The following is a 20,077-nucleotide window of genomic DNA, read 5'->3' as shown; positions in this document are numbered from 1 at the left end:
CCAACACATGTGTCCAGGCCATTTTAGAGTCTTTTTGTAGAATAAGTCACACTTGCTCTGCTTTACTCAGTGACACATCAAAGGCATTCAAATACACAGGGGACAATGGCTTTTCATTTCTTTACTTTTTCTGGGGGCATACGGCACTTTTATAATGAGATGTAAGGGGACCAACAAATTTGTCCACTTCTGTACATACTGGGTTTGTCCCATAGAAGAAATTAGCCCTAGAACACGTGTTACAAAGATGGCAGGGCTTTTGATTTAGCGCAGGCGCACTACAACATGATGTACAGTATTTTCCAGTTTGGTTGGTTTCATGCCCAGTTAGGTTATTTTTAAATCCTTTATCTGTGATAAATTGGTTTGGATGTGACCCTTCATTTTGGGCTATTTTTAATGAAATTGTGATTTTCGTCTTCTTTTTCCTCTTCATCTTTTCCCACTTCTGTGTGCTTGATCGTCCTACTCCATAGAGCTCGGTCCTGCGCCTCCTCGCCTGTTTCCTTCAGATCATGTTTTACTCTGTCCATCCACCCTCGATTTCTCTTCCCCTGGACTTCCATTCCCATCACTCTTTGGCCCACATATTCATTGCCTCTCCTCATCACATGTCCATATCACATCAGCCTACTTTCCTGTACTTTGTGAGGGACGGCCGGCAGCCCAACCCGCCTGGGACGCCCAAGAAGCGGAAGGATGGGGGAAGGCAGCTTCTTTAGGGCACTGCCTCCCCAAGAATGCTCGAGAGCAGCTTCCCTGGGTTTCAGCTTTATTCCGGATTCTCACAGGGCATCATGGGACTTGGAGTTCTTTACCTCAGCCCTGTTGGGTACCATGGGTGCCGCCAAAGTGCGCGTCAAGGATTGAGGAGCCATATGGCATGGGATTTCTGCCTTACCTGGAAGTGCTTACAGACTATGTGGGCGGAAGAGCAGAAGTACTTCCAAGTTGGCCAACATAAAAGAAGTTGCCGGCCTCACAGAGACGAGCCAGAGTCGGGTGGAAGGTGGATGAAACTTGCTGGGAGGAGCAGAGGAGGCAAAGACCAAGAGACAGAGAGAGAAGAAGAAAGAAGAATAACTGTATGCTATGCCATTCACATACTTGTGGCCATGGTGGAGGTGGCAAACACTGTTGTGAAGAGTTTTCCACACAATAAAAAGACTCTTTGTGCTCTAAAATTGTGCCCTGTGTCTGTTGTGTTGGGTTTGTGGAGCTGGAGCGCCCCCCAACTGTTCACACCATCCATCCAATCTTATTTCTGCCCCATCTAAATTCTTCTCCTGCATTTGTTTTACTGCCAATGTCTCAGCTCCATGCATCATTGATGGTCTTCCCACCTTCTTAAAAATCTGACTTTAGCCTTCACCCTAATTCTCCGACCACACAATACTCTTGATACCTTCTTCCAATTGTTCCATCCACACTGCAGTCAATGGGTTATCTCTGTGTCTCATTCTCCATCTTTGGCCACCACTGATCCTACATATTTAAATGTATCCACTCTTTTCAATAGCTCCCCCTGCAGGCTAACTTCTGAATCTTGCTCATCATTAAACCTTCTTCTTCTTCCTATTTATTATCAGTTCTCTATCTACCAAAGACCTTTCAAGTTCCTCTCCACTTCCTCCTTTCTGATGTTACACAACACGATATAATCAGCACAAAGCCTGCACCAGGAGGATGGAGAACACATCCATAACCAGATCAAAGAGGTAAAGACTTCAAGAAAACCCCTGGTGCAGACCTCCTGTAACTGAGATCTTGCCTGTTACCCCAAAACCACTTTGATCTTGAGTCCTCACTCCCTCATACATATGCTGGACAATCCTCACACATTTCTCTGGTCCTCCTTTCTCTCTCATGCACCTCCAGACCTCTTGATGTGGCCCTCTTATCATAAGCCTTCTCCAAATCAATAAACACAACATGCAAAATAGATTGGCTTGAGGGGTGATGGAGGGCATTTGGGTGGCAATCTACTTGCTTGAAATGAACTTACCAGTGTTGGGCCAGCTTTTGTAGGGTTAGGGGAGATTTTGACTGTGATTGGCCGTCCTACTCTGTGCGTCGCTTTGCTTTTTAAATTGAACACATGCCTTCTGCCAAATGCCATCCCGCCCTTCAGTAACTTCACCACGTGGCTGCCTATTTTTCTTTTCCTCCCATAGAGCACCGTCATTAAGTCTGTGTGTTGTATGGCTGCAGGTGGTTTATGTGTTAGTGTTGTTTTAGTGGGGTGCTCTGTATGCCACTTTTCAGTTTTATCTTCAACTATTTTGGCTTGTGTGCTATAGGTTGTTACCAATATTTTTTGTATTTGTTACCTGGAGTATGTGAATTTCCCCTTGGGATTAATAAAGTATCTATCTATCTATCTATCTATCTATCTATCTATCTATCTATCTATCTATCTATCTATCTATCTATCTATCTATCTATCTATCTATCTATCTATCTATCTATCTATCTATCTATCTATCTATCTATCTAATACATTTCTTAATGATAGCACATTAACCAAGAAATATGGAAAATATGATTTCATATATTCTACACTGGGCTAGTAACATCACTTTAAGAGAGGCCCACTGAATCAACAAGCTAACTTAAAGGGCAGGCTCAGTTATGGGGCACACTCTGGACCCCCTGGAGGTTGTGGCAAAAGAGAGAATTTAAACAAAACTGAGTGCCGTTATGATCAATGCTGCACATCCTCTCTGTGACATGCCAACACTGAGCACTTTCAGCCAATGTATCCCATGTTTTCATGTAGAATGGAGATAACAACGTTTATGATGTAATAAGAGCCAACTGTGCTGTCCAATGGGAAACAGTACACTTAGGGTCAATTTAGAGTCTCCAGTGAGTCTAACCTGCATGGGGTCCATTCACTCACACCCACAACCACACATACGGTTTTCCATTTAGAGCTGCCAGTTAACCTAACCTGGATGGGACCCAGGGGTCCACTGATGCACACACCCCCAGTCACTTAGTTACATGAGTTCAATACAGAGTTGCCAGTTAACTCAACAAAGGTGAATGCCAGTACACTGAAGGGTCCATTCATTCCCACCTACACCCATGGGTTTCCATTTAGAGCTGCTATACACTCACTCTCACTTAACAGATAATGTCAATGTAGAGGCGCTATATAACTCAACCTGGAGGGTGCGCCTGTCCAATGAATGGTCCACTCACTCTCACAAGCACTCATGCACTTGGGGGCAGTTTAGAGTTATCAGTTAACCTAACTCGGGTAGCATGCCAGTCCGTCACAGGGTGCACTCACTCACAACATGTGAAAGAATGAGTCTCAACACACTGGAAAGGTTTGGGGAAGCCATCCATATATTGTCCCTGGCTGCAAAAGGTTTAAAAAAAACAAGAGGATGCTCTTTGGTTGAGTTCCCAGATTGAACTGAACTGGTTTTGAAAGATGGAGGTTTTATATGCTGTGAACCGGAAGTGATGTCATTTGAACGGAACAGGAAGGGACGTCAGTCTGGGCGCCAGAACAGGAAGTGACATTAAATTAGGCAGGTTTTCCCGTATTTGGTCTGCAGAGATAACAGAAATAGGTTTAGAGCACCCCACCACCCCCTGGCCTGGCGGGTAATTACCTCCACTTGGTCCACTCAACTCGCTCCAAGTTCCACGTGTGTGACAACCTATACCTGCACATATGGGGTCGGTTTAGAGTTGCCAGTTAAGCTAACCTGATCAGAGTCGGGGCCCACCACATACACACACACCAACATTTACTTAAATAAGGCCAGTGTAGTGTTTTTTTTTTTAGTTTAGAGCTGCCAGTTTACCTAACTGGAATAGGATGCAAGTCCAACAAAGGATCCATTCCCTCACAAACACATTCATGTACTTAAGGTCAGTTTAGAGCAGGGGTCCTCAATGACGGTCCTGGAGGGCCACAGTGGCTGCAGGTTTTTGCTCCAACCCAATTACTTAATAAGAAGCCCTTATTGCTCAAGTAACACTTCTGCTTCACTTTATTTGTCCCGCTTATTTAGATTTTGATCCCTTATTGCTCATTTTAGTCTTAAACAGCTATATTCTTGGTTTTTAATTGCTCCTAATTAGCAATAACATGCAAATGACAAAAGAGAGCAGCATTTCTCCATTTAACTTGCTACCATTTCCACCTGTGTGTATTTATCATGCACTATTGGGTTTAATTAAATACTTGGAAGGAAAGTGAAGAGAAAAAAGTGAAGGACTGAGAATTACTCCTCCATTTTTAGACTTCAAATCATTTGTATGATATCCTTAGAAAGGGGAATAAAATCTAAGATATGAGAATTACCTGACATATCAGAGTTAAAGCACTAGCAAGCCATGAAATTAAATTATTGGCAAGAATTGCTTTCCAATTAAGCAACCGGGTTAGAACAAAAACCTGCAGCCCTCCAGGACTGTGATTGAGGACCCCTGGTTTACAGCAGTGGTCTCCAACTCTGGTCCTGGAGGGCCCCAGTGGCTGCGGGTTTTCATTCTAACCCTTTTCTTAATTAGTGACCTATTTCTGCTTCTAATTCACTTTAATTAATTAATTAATTAATTTAATGCTGTTGAAGACTCAGATCTCTTAATTGTTTTTTTTTCCTTAATTACAAACCAAATAATAATGAGCTACAAAATGAACCAAAACATGACCAGCAAACTGTGTCCATCATACAATATCTGAAAATAAAGAAGGATGAAGGTCTCGGGAATGTTGATCTGCTCAGGTCCTCAAAACATTTTAACAGTTCGCTTAGAAAAGAGAAAATCAATAATTTCAGAAATGTCTGCTAATGCACAATGAGAGCAGCAACAAGCCATGGAATTAAAGAACGGGTTTAATTAACGACAAGAATCAGAGCCTAATGAAGCAACTGGTTGGAGTTTGGGGCCCTGACTTAGTTGGTCTTTTGTTGGCTCACTCACTTCACATTTCATTTCTGTTTGGGTGCCCTTAAAGAAAGAAATGAAGATATTCAAGGGAACAAATTATTAAAAAACAAGTCAATTCAAATTATTGCAAAAGAAGTTAATTAGCTGCAAAAACAGGTCACCAATTAAGTAAAGGGTTAGAATGAAAACCTGCTGCCACTGGGGCCCTCCAGGACCAGTGTTTGAGACCCCTGGTTTAGAGTCACCATTTAGCCTAACTGGTGGGGTTCCAATCCACTGAAGGGTCCGCTCACTCAGACCCCCACACATATACACAATTTTTAATTTTGAACCTAGATGGGGTACCAGTCCATCACCATGACCTGTAACACCCACACCTATGGGCTCATTTAGATCGTCAGTTAACCTGATGTTGATTGGGTGCCAGTCTACCACAGAGCCTTGTCACACATGCACCCACACTCACTCACACAAACAGGACCAGCAACAGGACAGGAGATGTCTTAAAGGATATGCCAAATTTATAGTTTGGTAGCATAAAATCTCTGGGAGGGTTATAAAGTGAGTTTTAAAGAATTCACCTCAAGTGGATGGAAACTTCTGACTTCAATTGTAGAGGTGGCAGTTGACCTAACCTGAATGGGGTGCCAGCCTGTCATAGGGTCAGTCCATGCACACACCCAAACTGACCCATAAGAAACCATTTTGGGAGTGCATAGAGAAATCCACAGAGTTACAAGGAGACTCTACACAGTGTGGTGTAGCAGGTCCGTGGCTACAAAGGAATGGTGGCTTTTTAAATAATCCAATTGGCCGTGTCAGTCTCCATGGGCACGCTCGTGTAGCCGTGGGGAGTTGTTGAGATAATCGGGGCGAGTCACACCTACACGTGACGGTGCGATCGTTCTCAACTGCTTAATCGGTTCCCTGCGGTGCGTGATTGACACGCTGTGCCCATGGAGCCATATAAGAACGGGCCGGCACAAGAGAACAGAAGAGGTAAAAAAGAGGAGTAAATGAAAGAAAGAAAGGCTTCGAGAACGAGAGAAAGGCATTGGGGCAATAAATGTGAGTGGACGAGCCAGCTAGTTGTTGAAAGAGGTCAGCATGGTCAGGGGTCCCATGTCGAGCGAAGGGTCAGCGCTCCAGGGATGGATCGTGCCCATTGATTATGGAAGAGTGGGTTAGATCGTGGAGGAGTCTGCCCTAGGGATCCGAGGGACAATTATGAGTGCGAGAAGGAAGACGGGAGGACAACCGACCCCCGAACAGTCTGGCAGACTCCGGCGAAGGCAGCCAAGATGGGGGTCGGTAGTGTGAGGACCGCGGCAGCTGAAGTTTCTCCCGCTGAGCAAACCTTGGGTGATCTGGAGAGACTGAGAAGGAGCTGTGCTTGGCTGGTGTGACCCCAAATATCTACTGTAGGTTTTAGTCTCCGTTTAGCTTTGTTTTAAACGTCTGGATTTTATCTGATTTTTATGGATTATTTATAATAAAAGCACTTTTACACTTTATACCTTCCTCTTGCTCCATTTGGTGTCCTCATTGTCCAGCTCATCCGGTTACATTACAGACGGTGTTGGCTTCAAAAGGCTCCCAAAAATGAGATGGGAGCATGGAACCAGACCCGCATCCTCACACACAGGCAGTGCACAGGTCATGATTTGATCCCAGAACAACAGTATCAGTACCCGTTGTGCCCGTCTGAGAAACACAGACAACACAGAAAATGAAAGGACCCCGAGGAATGACTTGAAGACAACCAACAATATCTTGGACTCCAAACGAGGTTCAGATCAGCTGGTGCTGTGACTGTGTTGTGGTAGCTGTTGAAAGCTTTGGGCCTGGCAGGTGAAGGATACGGCGAGATTTTGAAATGCACACCGTCCTGTGTGGTCTGACCACGTGGCTTAGTGCCTAAGTACCGGACTTCAGGCCACAAGGCTCCCAGTTCAGTCTCCACCTCAGGGTTATGGGGTGGCCTACTAAACCTGATAATTGTACAAAGGCTATTGTAGTAGGCCTGTGTTCTTGGGATGGTGAAAAGGCGCCATATAAAATAAGGCTTATTTGTTTGCTCAAGAGATCAGAGGTCGTAACGAGAATTCTAAATCGGTTTATCAGATTAGTCAAGGTGGAACCAATGCTGGTTATCATTCACCATGATGGCCCTCAGTCGCTGTCTTTTATTGTATCTGTGCCACATGTCCGATAACTAATGCTTTTGTATTTTTCTCACCAGGTTACGGCCATATCTACCCAATCACTGGAGCTGGGAAAGTGGCCTGCATGGTGTACGCCATGATCGGCATCCCACTCATGCTCTTTGTCATCGCAGACGTCGGAGATGTACTGGCGGTCATCTTCTCCCGATCCTACAACCGCCTCAGGAAGCTTTACTCGAAGAACAAGCCTTTACTCCCAAAGCTGTGTCCATCCCAACGGAAGCCTCGGGAGAACATGCCACTCCATGCATACTCCTTCACCAGGGACATGGTGGCCATCAAAGAGCCAATGAGCATCACACAGGTCCTGAGCACACAGTCTACCATCAAGAGGAAGTCGCTGCAGCTGAAGAATGCTGAGATCTTTGACAAGATCATCGCCAGGGAGAACATTCCAGTGGGCAAGCTGATGAGGAGCACCTCCTGCCCTGAGCTGGACCGCCTGCATAAGCCTTCTCCCTTTTCCATGTGGGATTTTACAGGAATAGGAGAGGAGCTGGACAAGTTGGACGTGCCGGTGACCCTCATCGTGGTGGTCATCCTCACGTACATTTTTCTGGAGGCGAGTATTCTCCGTCTCTGGGAAGATCAGTGGACTTTCTTTAGTGCCTTTTACTTTTGTTTCATCACATTGACCACAATTGGTTTTGGAGACATTGTGCCCAACCATCCCAAATATTTCATGGTCACCTCCTTTTTCATCATTGTTGGCATGGCCATCATGTCCATGGCGTTCAAACTGGGCCAGTCCAGAATAATCAGCTGCTACAGGAAGCTGATTCAACTCATCAGCGGTGGAAAGGTGAAGAACCCTGAGTGACGTCAATGCAGCGGGCGAGTTTTGTGTTTTCTCAGCTTCTGCACATCGACTTCCATGGATGACTGTGTTCACTGCTTGCTGTACGGTCAGCTGTTTGTAGAGTGACGCAGCGCATGTGGCCAAGCGAGTGACAAAAATGACCTCAGGGATATGAATGAAGCAAGCATGGCATACAGACGCATATGAATGGGGCGTCCTATTAGTCTTGCGCCAGCATCCTGAGATGGCAGGATGAGTTTTCTTGAGCTGCTGTTTATTGAGTGTATGACATTGTGATACTGAATCTGGCCTTTAGGGGGCGACAGATGCATATCTCAGTTCTATCCTGAACATGGTCTTTCATTACTAGAGGGGACAGGAGCACGGCAGGACACCAGCCACAGACAGGATGCCAGTCACTCACAGGGCACACTCACACATTTACTCACAGTTTACCAGCTTGTCTTTTGGATGGAGGGTTGAAAACAGAGAAGAAGGAGGAAACCCACATATGATTTGAGGAGTCTGTAAAGATTCAAGGTCTGAAGAGTTATGAGCTTAACTACCATGCCACCCTCTCCATACTGTGAGTGGGCCAGAATCAGAATTCAGATGTCTGGAATTAGGGAGGCAGGAGTGCTACCTGCTGTGCCACCATGGCACACATCCCCATACAAAGAGTGAGTAGGCCATGAATTGAACTCAAGTCTCTAGCTTTAGGAGGCACAGGGGAGAACCACTATACCATCCTACCATTACTGACAATGAGTGGGACAGGAATAGAGCCCAGTTCTCTGGTGTTACCTGCTGGTGGTGTTAACCACTATACCTTACATCACAAATACAAAGCTTCAGTAGGCCATGAATTGAACCCACATCTCAGGATTTGGGAATCGGGGGCAACTGCCACTTTGCCACCCTTCCTCAAACAGTCATTAAGTGGGCTATAAATTGAACCAAGATCACTGGAATTAGCAGACAGCCGTGCTAACCGGGGTACACTTCTCCAGAGTAGGCTATAACTCAGGTCTCTAGAAGTGCTCGCCATTATGCCACACTACCCAATACAAACTCTGAGTAGGCTCTGAATTGAATCCATGTCTCTACTGTTAAAGGGCTGAAGCACACACCACTGTGCCATTCTTTCCAATACTGATAATAAATGGGCCATGAGTTGAGCCCAGAGCCCTTGGGTTAGGAGTGCCAGTTACTAGGTCACCTTGCCCATCTGTATCTGCGAGTGGCACCTTCAGGACAAAAGTAAGAAGTTAAATTAGCACCAGTGGAGACAATGCTAGAACATGCCTACATACCCACAGGAGAACACAAAGTGCCATAATGGGAACTGATGTTGGTAAATTTATAGAGCACATTGCCTTTTACCATTCAGACCTACTCACCTCCATAATGGTTTACTCACCTTAACTTTGATCACCCTTGCAACACGTGGCTTCTGTGCCAGCGCCTATCCCTTCTGTGTCAACGTCACACGTTCTCCCCATGTCAACCTGGTCTTCCACTGCTGCCCGACATTACCCTAACTCTCTGGGGGTGGGTGAGTGTGGGTGCCCTGTGATGGGCTTGGTACCACCTTCTGGATGAGTTCCTGACTTGCTCCTGCACCCTGGCTCCCTGACTGAAACAGGTTGTAAAAAAATCAATGGATTGTTAGCTTAACAAAGTGTCAAAAATTAAAGGAGCTATATAATTAAAACATTACTATGATTGTTTAAGGTGCCTCACAAATTCAGCGTCCTGGATTGAAATTCTATGTCCAGATGTTGTCTGTATGGAAGACGCACGTTCTAACTGTATCTGTGTGCATTTTCTAAGGGTACTACAGTTCCCCTCAATCCCCTCACCCCCCAACCCAAGGATCTGCAGGTTAAGGTAACTGGAGACTGAAAACTGGCCCTGTTTGATTGTGTGTTGCATGAGAAGACCCTCCAGTGGACTGGCATCCATGTTTACTACCTGATGATGTTGTCAGGATAATCCACAGCGACTAGGGGGGTCTGCAGATAGATGGCTGGGTGGATGTCTTTATGATTCAAGTAGGTTTTTGTGTGGAGTTTGCATGCCCCCCCATATCTTCATGTCCTTTTCTCTCAGAGCTCTGTGCCCCCTGACTGCTGCATACGAGTCCAGTGATGGTCCCTATGATGCCAGTTCTCATATTGGTTCCTGCTTTGCACCACATGCTGCAGTTGCAGGCTCCAGTCCCACTAGTGTGAGATTTCTGTGTTAATATTTTAAATTCCCTTTTATCCATATATTTTTTTTTAAATTAAAATAAATTCATTTTCAGAGTTTGCACTTTTTAAGGGTCACAGAAGGCCTAATTGTGAACTAGCAGGAATAGGCATAAAGCAGGGGGCCGTCAAAATGGGGTGGCAGTCTACCATTTATTTGATCAGAGCAGTGCAAATAAAGACGGTCACAGGTCTATTAGTTCAGTAGTAATTTGTTTAAAGGGTGCACTCAGAAATGGCATTGTGACGTTATATAGCGCCTTTCATGGTAACCACCATACCAACATGGTTTACATTTGCATTTTCCATACCTGGACCACAGCAGATGGAAGATGACATACAAATTAAGTACTAGGGAGTGAACTGGCAATTTTGTGATTTTCATATAGTGCCTTTCATGACGTTTCACAGACATAGACTCAGGTGATGTGTCACACTCACGGACATTCAGGAGTTCAGTAAAAGAGACTGATAACGTAACGTTTTTATTTTATAGGCACAGGACATTTGTTAACAGGGGCGGAGCCAGCAGGAGAGCAGGGAGGGCGTTAACCTTTGGCCACACCCACATTATACCATCAGTATTGCGTCCTTCCTCTCAACAACCTTCTGCCATGCTGTCTCCCAGCTCGAGTCTTAATGGGGTCCTACAGACATGAGAAAAAAGAACTGTTTTAACAACATTCTGGTGCACCCTAATAGAAAACCTTGTATAAATAACATATAAATAATAATATTAAAATATATAATAAATAATGCAGCTGTAAAGTTTTAAAAGGGCACATGTTAATCGCCACAAAATTATCGCCATACATGCTGCCTGTTGAAAAAATGGCTAAACACGCGTCCTATTGAGGAATATTTCAGACATAATTTAATAAATATGCAAATAAATAAAAACCCTGAACTCGCTAGAGCCCGCCTACTCAACTTTGATGAGTGAAAGTGACAGTTTTCATTTCACTGTGTATTTCAGGTTGCGTGCAGTGTCATTGAAATAAAAAAATGAAGGAACAACTAAATAAGTACGTAGTAACAAAAAAAATTATTTCATGACACATTTAATTATTTATGCTCACATATCACCGGGTTTTTATTTATTAACTGGCACATTTTCCAATACTGTAATGACCTGGGTATGCTGGGGAGAGAGGAACGGATTTAGCACTTTGTTGAAAGATTGTGGTAGTTCTGAAAACTAGTTTTTAGAGCAGCGGGACCCGCTACCACCTTCCTCGTTTGCTCCTCCCCACCACTGAGGTCTTTGGTGGCTCCATGTGTGCTTAAACCTGTGCCCACACATTATGCCAACAGCATTACATCATTCCACTCTGCCAGGGTGAGAGACAAACCTTCTGCCACACAGTCTCCCAACTCACCTAAGGCTTGCAGGTGGCCATGCATTGAGAAAACGAGGTAAATCCCACTGCTGCCACCAGTGTAACAGTGCAGGAGACAAAGGAATGGAATTCACTTCTAATGAGTGGCTATGAAAAGGACTGCTGGCGCCTTCCGCACCGCTTCCACCATGCCAGTCAGATCTTTGGTGGTGACAAGTGCTTCCAGGTGCTTCATCTCTTCGTCTGGTTATACATGCCACACGGCTCTGTCTTACTTCTCTGGGGTTCAGAGGCAACCCGTATGCCATACTGTTCACTCTCTCCGTGAACCAACACAAGCCCAGGGTCCACATTCTGGCTGGTGGGCTTAACATCCTGGGGATGTGTAAGAAGTACTCTCTAAGCACACACACCCCTCATCCACCTGTTACTCATGGGACTGTTTTATAGCCGGCTTAGGTATTCACAACCCCTCGGATAGTCCGAGGCCACATGAGGAGTGTGCCCCTTTCAAGTCAGGACTCAGGAGCGCTACAACATTATACCTTTTTTTTATCTTTGTTCTCCATGAAAATATGAGATTAGAAAATATTTATGGACGTCACAGCAAAAAAACAAGTGGTAAGTAACATAAAATAGTGTCATTGTATTGGAGAGAGTAAGTGCTGCGTCAGCGCCACGGCAACAGAAACCCTGCCTTGCTCCCTAAAGCTGCTTTAATTGGTCGGCTTCTCCAGGTATCCCCGCCCACTAGGATGGCCCACAGCCACCTGAGGAGCGTATCTCTGTCGGGTCTGCAGTGGTAGCGCTGCTGCCTCACAGTTAGGAGACCCGGGTTCGCTTCCTGGGTCCTCCCTGCGTGGAGTTTGCATGTTCTCCCCGTGTCTGCGTGGGTTTCCTCCGGGCGCTCCAGTTTCCTCCCACAGTCCACAGACATGCAGGTTAGGTGGATTGGCGATTCTAAATTGGCCCTAGTGTGTGCTTGGTGTGTGTGTGTGTGTTTGTGTGTGTCCTGTGGTGGGTTGGCACCCTGCCCTGGATTGTTTCCTGCCTTGTGCCCTGTGTTGGCTGGGATTGGCTCCAGCAGACCCCTGTGTTCGGATTCAGCGGGTTGGAAAATGGATGGATGTATGTATGTTTGTATGTATGTATGTATTTATTTACGTCAGGATTATTGCTCCACGCATGTCAGGCACAGAGGAATACACAAAACAGCGAGACGGAGCTCCCTTTACTTCAAGTGCAAGTTTTTACTAAAAAAAAAAAAAGAACACCAAGGTGACAAGGGATGAAGAAAGCGACTACAAAAGTAACATGGAAAGCTGTGAGGTAGATGGAAATAAAAACTTGAATATTGAGTGACAGATGACGACGTAAAAGTGATGACTTCTCAGTGGCCTTTCACAATTTGCAACGTTCAGGCTTAACATTCAAGAAAACAACCTATCTGCGTAAGTCCTAACATCAGACGCCCACCTTTTCAATCAGATGTTAAATCCTTGGGATTTTTTTTTTTCTGTGAGTTGTGTAGTGGGTCTGCATTTAAATGAGGGGGTCAGGTCTCTTAAGAATTACTCACTAATGAACTTAATGCCCATCCAGGTAAAAAGCACTTGCTTCACCACCACTTTTGTTTTCGGATATCTTAGGTGATGAGACGCAATGGCATTCATACAGGGGTCTTTCTACTCACCATTAGTTGAAGCTACTTCACTTGTAATATTTAAAAAATTCTACAGTCTGAGCACTGGAAGGTTGAAGGTGTCATTCAGGTTCAAACCGAGGTAGAGGCCATCTTTTTCTAAGTTCCGTATCGTCACCACTAGGTGGCCACACTGCACTAAATGTAAGCGGCCCATCACGGGGAGTCCATTCATAAAAGTGTTTCAAAATGGATGAATTCTTGAATGTCCAAGGATGCTCATTTATGATATTTCCGTTAACATTGATATTATTCTACCTTTTCTTTATTTTTATTGCATTATTCAATTGTAACTTTGATCCTGACTTTAAATAAAATGGGCGGATGTTCAGCTGCTATATTTGACACTGTATTGTAATCCTATTAGCCGAGTAGTGGTGCATGCTCTTAATAGCGGTATATGAAATTAAGATTGATTAATTTATTTGATGGTTTGATCAGAGGGCACATTATGGAAAGCCACTTAGCTTCAAACAAGATTTCACAGGAGAATAAAGAGCATCAGAAATACTGGAAAACCAAAGTAAGCTACCAATGTACCATATAGAGGTTACGTTAATACAAGGAAGCATTTAAAAACAGGACCAAAAAAAAAAAGCCGAATCGAACATTGCTGATAAATCAGACAAAGGGCTGACTGTAATGAAGAGGCTCATATCTGGAATGGCAAAGCAAGTTCATCGTCATTGTGAAAGGTGCTATATTCCTGTACGTTTTTAACACGCGTGTTTGCCGTGTTCTGTTTATTTGATTAGTCATTCACCTTGAGCTCTGTGATGAGCTGGCATCCCGTCCATGGTTGGTCTCCACTTCGAGCTAAGTGCTGCAGTCACCCATGTGTCTGAATTGGATTAAACGGGTTTGGGATTTTTATTGTGTTATACATTTTGAAATGACTACAGAACTTTGCCAATTGTGACCACTGATCAGTAGAAATTTGAACAGAAGACATTCAACGATATGAGAATACTATCACCTTAAGGGGCTCACTGATGTCTTAAAGGGAAAAAAAGAACTTAATCAAAAACAAATCTGTAAGAAACTTTCACTGTACATTTACAGTAAATTACTGGCTACTTGTTGCATTACTTTCGAAGTATGTTATTGTATCATATTACTTTATATTACAATAAAACCAGTAGCGTTCGGTGACTTCCCTGTAAACTGTGCCACAAAATTAACTTGATATAGCAGCATGCTCCTGTCAAATTACATTTATTACCCATTTGCAAATTAATTTACATTCATTTCGTGATTTTTTTACATGTCAGCTGTAGTAATCTATGGGAGATCTGTGAACGACTCACTCTTTTTGAACGACTCTTTTCAGTGAATCACATGAATCAGTTCGTGAGCACGAACGCATCGATTTAGTGGAGCTCAACAGGTCTACAGGCGTTAAAGCGCATGCGTGTCCTGCGTGATGGCGTCATCATCTTCGTTTCACTGACGCTGTCTGCTGTCAAAAGTGTAAAACGCATGCGCACGAACCGCGTCATTCACGAGTCTCGACTCGTTTGATTTGTGAACGAGTCATTACCCGAGAGTTTGTCTAACGATTCCATAATTTGATTCATGAACAAATCATTACGATTTGAACATTTCTCATTCACTTGTGATTCTGTAATATAACGTCTTATTTTAATTATGCATCTAAAAAGTGTTATCATGGTTTATCTATGGAAACACTTTACTTTTTACTTTGTTAAATATATAATACTAGCCAACCCACTGCGTAGCATACGCCGCATAATTATGTATTGATGGCTGAACACTTCCTGAACGACACAGTTGTCCAAATGGGGTGGGTTTGAGGATACGACTGTGAGTGAATGAAAAGATGGAACTCTGGAGAGAGCAACATACAATTGTCCGTGACTGAAAACTGGGTTTGGCAGATACAGGCATATCGTTTTGAAAGTGTGTCCCTCTGCCTTATTAATTGTCATTGCAAAAGCCAATCTAACAGAAATTGCCTGCGTGTAAAAGTAAAAGGCAAATTTTAATCTGATGGGGTCAGGGATTCTCTCTCTTGCACGCGCCTGTGTGTGTGTGTGTCTCTCTCTCTCGCGCGCGCGCGCTCGCCTGTGTGCTGTAAGTGAATGAAGAGATGGAACTCTGGAGAGAGCAACATATGTTCGTGACTGAAAACTGGTTTTGGCAAATACAGGCATATCGTTTAGAAAGTTTGTCCCTGTGCCTTATTAATTGTCATTGCAAAGGCCAATCTAACAGGAAATTGTCTGCGTGTAAAAGTAAAAGGCAAATTTGAATCTGATGGGGTCTGGGAAATCCGGGGAATAAGGACAGTTTGTGAGGTAGGAGCTGCGATTGTTCTACACTCCAGTACATTGCGGTGAATGCTGAGAACAGTCAGTCTAGTGCCATTACAGAGACTTCTTGCTGGCATGAGGTTTCTGAGAAGCATGACGACTGAACCAATTTTAAGTTTGACTTTATGCGGAGGCATGCCAGTGGGAGTAATGGCTGCCCGGCGGTTCATGGGAATAACGCTGCTGGATCGCCAGTCGGCATCGTTTATGGTCGGAACTACGACGGTATGTGATCTTCTTCGAACCTCTGACTTTCGTTCTTGATTAATGAAAACATTCTTGGCAAATGCTTTCGCTCTTGCGCGAATTGTTGGCTCTGTAGTGCGTGTGCCATGGTCGGCTGCTTAGTGAATTGTTGGTGGGCGGGGCTCGGTCTTGCTTGCCATAGACTTAGTGAATTATATATATCCATCCATCCATTTTCCAACCCGCTGAATCCGAACACAGGGTCACGGGGGTCTGCTGGAGCCAATCCCAACCAACACAGGGCACAAGGCAGGAACCAATCCTGGGCAGGGTGCCAACCCACTGCAGGACACACACAAACACACCCACACACCAAGCACACACTAGGGCCAATTTAGAATTGCCAATCCACCTAACCTGCATGTCTTTGGACTGTGGGAGGAAACCGGAGCGCCCGGAGGAAACCCACGCAGACACGGGGAGAACATGCAAACTCCACGCAGGGAGGGACCCGGGAAGCAAACCCAGGTCCCCAGATCTCCCAACTGCGAGGGCAGCAGCGCTACCCACTGCGCCACCGTGCCGCCCAATTATATATATATAGAAGTTATATATTTCTATGTAATTAATCATATTTATAGATAATGAATTAAATATAAATTAACAAGCCATAACATTAATTATATATTTATGTACACACTTACGCACATATACATGAAACTAATGAAATAATTAGAAAATTATTTGTGATGCGACCAGAGGGAACCCCCTACCCCACCTCACCCTCAGTACAGTATAAGCTCTCCTTAAAAATGAATCAAACGAAACACAAAAGTCGATTCACTTTAAACAGGTAGGTCGAAAGAATCGGTTCAGTAAATGCAATCAAAATGTCCGTCGCTAAATAGAACCGAAACTCCGTAGCCAGTACTTAACTGTAACTTTACTAAAACGTCCTTAATGAAAATGTTCTTCAGCCTAGTAGTGTATGTTCATGGAAGCTCCACTCTAAAAAATAAACTTGTCTGTATGCTAATATGCAGTTAAATGTCTAGTAATTCACTTGCCAATCATTTAACCATCAGAAATTATTAAAAACACAGACTAACCGATTTTTACACTTTTTTATATTAATCTCATTTCTGTGTTTAGTAAAGTTGTGTTATGTTCTGCGATGAAGAAGGTAAGGTTGCTTTTGTACTGTAGGGTGTGCTGCAGGTTCACCAGTTTATCAAATAAATAAATAAATCAGCTTCCATAACCACAAAACACCTTCAGCAAACAAAGAAAACATTTTTATTTTGCCTTCTATACGTTTTTGTTGCCCCAAAGCCACGGGGGCCATAAGGAGCGATTTAAGGCATCGTTGCAAAGTGGGCGTTCCTTATGCAAATATACTCACTTTATGCAAATTCAGAATTCTGTTCTATGGTGACTGTACAGCAATACATTTATTCATTAAAAAGTTTTGTGCATTGAAAAAATTGATATTGACAGCTAAACCACTACTTAAACAGGAGTGTAGGTGTATCTGACTATTTAAAAATAATTGTTTTAACTGTTTATTGTATTACAGTGTTTTGACAGTGAAAATATACAATTATAGTTATCCATTGCGATACACTTACCCTGCGCCCCCTAACCCCTAATGTGGAAATCCTTGAATAAGTGGGCCTCCCCAACTCATCTCCTAATACTGTACTGTTGACCATATGCCTTATTAACACATTCCGGACATTACAGTGCAGTCTATATATACTGTAGTACAGTATATACAGCATATCTATAAGACACTAAAGTAAAATGATCATTAATTACTGTACTGTAAAGCCACATACTGAGTCCTTGCCACTGCTGGTGCAGCTGCAGAAAAGGCTTCATGGATTTCCTGTTCTTTTTTTTTAATAAATGTTGACTCATTAAAGGAATACCCCACCCAGAAACAATATATATATACTAGCCAAGTGCGCCCAACTACGTTGTGCGTGTTAAAGTTGTCTGTAAAGGGCTCCCTGTTTAAACGTGGCTGCCAGTCGTGAACTGGGCCCTTCGGCACACAGCATTATGATTTTTTATAAGGGAAACAAAATTACAAAACAAAACCCTTGGACATTGATTCGATAGGAACGGCCTACTCGGAGTCACTGTCCGAATAGTAATTATGTGGTGGTGGAGGAGCATTTCTGCTTCTCTCCGTTCACAGTCCGTCTCGTTTTCACGATGCTGTCGTTTCCTCTCATGATCTCTTCTCAACCTTTCTCCAGTCTCACAGGTTGCTTTGTGGCAATCCAATGAGTAAGGCAATATACACGGAGCAATGGATATAAAAGGGGGACACATAGGTATCCAGGCTCTTTAAAGCATAAATAGGGATCACTTCACTGACATGTGAGCAAGCCAGGGTACAACTGTGAGACGCACAGCACTCACCGGCTACAAAGTAACAGTAATAATTTCCAGAACGTGCTGTTACGTTGTCATTCATTCTACCCACTGTCTTTCTTTCATTCATATGTTACGTAGGCACGTACCTTTTATCTTCGGCAATCTCATTCTCTAACCAGGCCTCAGGAGCTAACCAGCGTAACACTGTCCACCACCCCTTTCATTATTCCGGCACATTGTTGACATCCGTGAGTAACAACAACGTACTAAACTGGAAGGTGGTCTACGCATCCAAATGAAGATTATATATAGAGAATAGTTAATTTAAAGCACAACAATTTGTTTAGTTTGAATGTCTGTGTTTTGAGGAGTGACTGGAGTACTACAGTCTTCAGTACTATAAGCCTGGAGGAGATTCTTAATGCAATGCCTATGTTTTAGCTGTCTCTCTACTGCCATCTAGTGCTTCTTCTTTTAATTCATTTGCGGACAAACAAAGATCAAGATCCAAATGAAGATTATATATAGAGATTTAATGTTAGGGCGGCACGGTGGCGCAGTGGTAGCGCTGCTGCCTCGCAGTTAGGAGACCCGGGTTCGCTTCCTGGGTCCGCCCTGCGTGGAGTTTGCATGTTCTCCCCGTGTCTGCGTGGGTTTCCTCCCACAGTCCAAAGACATGCAGGTTAGGTGGATTGGTGATTCTAAATTGCCCCTAGTGTGTGTTTGGTGTGTTTGTGTGTCCTGCGGTGGGTTGGCACCCTGCCCGGGATTGGTTCCCTGCCTTGTGCTCTGTGTTGGCTGGGATTGGTTCCAGCAGACCCCCGTGACCCTGTGTTCGGATTCAGCGGGATGGATGGATGGATGGATTTAATGTTACTTACCCATGTAGTTTGTTGTGATGGTTGAGAAAGATTTTTAATGTGATGTTTTTGTTGTTTCACAGAGGCCCACTGGTAGGGCTGCTGCCTCACTGTAAGGAGACCAGAGGCTCACATCTTGGGTCCTCCTTGTGTGGAGTTTGCATGTTCTCCCCGTGTCTGTGTAGTTTTCCTTTGGGGGCTCCAGTTTCCTCTCACAGTTCAAAGACATGCAGGTTAGGTGGAACGGTGATACTAAATTGGCCCATGTGTGTGTGTGTGTGTGTGTGTGTGCCCTGTGATGAACTGGCGTCCTGGCCAGGGATTGTTCCTGTCTTGTGCCCTATGCTGGCTGAGAAAGGCTCCAGCACCCCCCTGTGACCCTGTTCAGGACAAGTTAGATTAAAAAATCACTGTTATTTTAGGAAAGTACATCTTGAAAATTCAAACTCAGTGGCACCCAGCAGTGACCAATGCTGAACAACAGCAAATGATATGATAAACATCCATGGAACAAAAGAAAAATAAAACTCACGTAACATGTTTGGCATAATCCACATGATCTCCGATATCCATTCATCTGGTCAAAACGTACAACAAAGTGTGCATTTTTGAGTACAATATTAACAGCTACTTCCTGGAAAGAGGCATTTAAAGTAAACAGGAAAAATGTCATTTCCACTGTACAGTAATATTATTAAGGAGGACTGTGAAGGGCTGTCACTAGGGGGCAGTCAAGTGTAGGTGTATTAGCAGATCCTTTTCTATGTATGCTCTTTATAATTTGGGGGGGTTGTCATTTTTGGTTTTCTGGGTGCCACTTCCTAGAAAGTTGGTTTAACGTTTATAAAAATAAAGTCATTTTACTGGAAGGCTACTGGCGTCCCTTCATCATTTGGCCTTCTGGAGGGTTTTACACCCGTAATGCTTTTCGTTTGACTTGACAATCTGCCTCTCCCCCTCGTTCATCGGTCGAGTGGACGTCACATGTATGTCTGCACGGCAATTACGTCTTTCCTGTTTACTACTTGCAAAATAATTTCCATTATCCTCAAATAGACAGATCTGTGAATTGCAAGGG

General features: G+C 43.9%; 1 protein-coding gene across 1 annotated transcript in view; it reads left to right on the top strand.

Moving 5' to 3' along the window:
- Positions 1 to 9,476, top strand: part of kcnk18 (potassium channel, subfamily K, member 18) — a 43,926-nt gene extending 34,450 nt beyond the window's left edge. The window contains exon 3 of the mRNA XM_028796016.2: positions 7,160 to 9,476. Within this exon, the coding sequence (XP_028651849.2) occupies positions 7,160 to 7,962 (803 nt within the window). The 3' untranslated portion in view covers positions 7,963 to 9,476. The remainder of the gene's footprint in view (positions 1 to 7,159) is intronic.
- The last annotated feature ends 10,601 nt before the right edge of the window (positions 9,477 to 20,077 follow it).

This window comes from Erpetoichthys calabaricus, chromosome 2 (genome assembly GCF_900747795.2).
Source record: "Erpetoichthys calabaricus chromosome 2, fErpCal1.3, whole genome shotgun sequence".
NCBI classification, from domain to species: domain Eukaryota; kingdom Metazoa; phylum Chordata; class Cladistia; order Polypteriformes; family Polypteridae; genus Erpetoichthys; species Erpetoichthys calabaricus.
The sequence above is the reverse complement of the archived record's forward strand: the minus strand, read 5'-3'. Positions and strand labels throughout refer to the sequence as shown.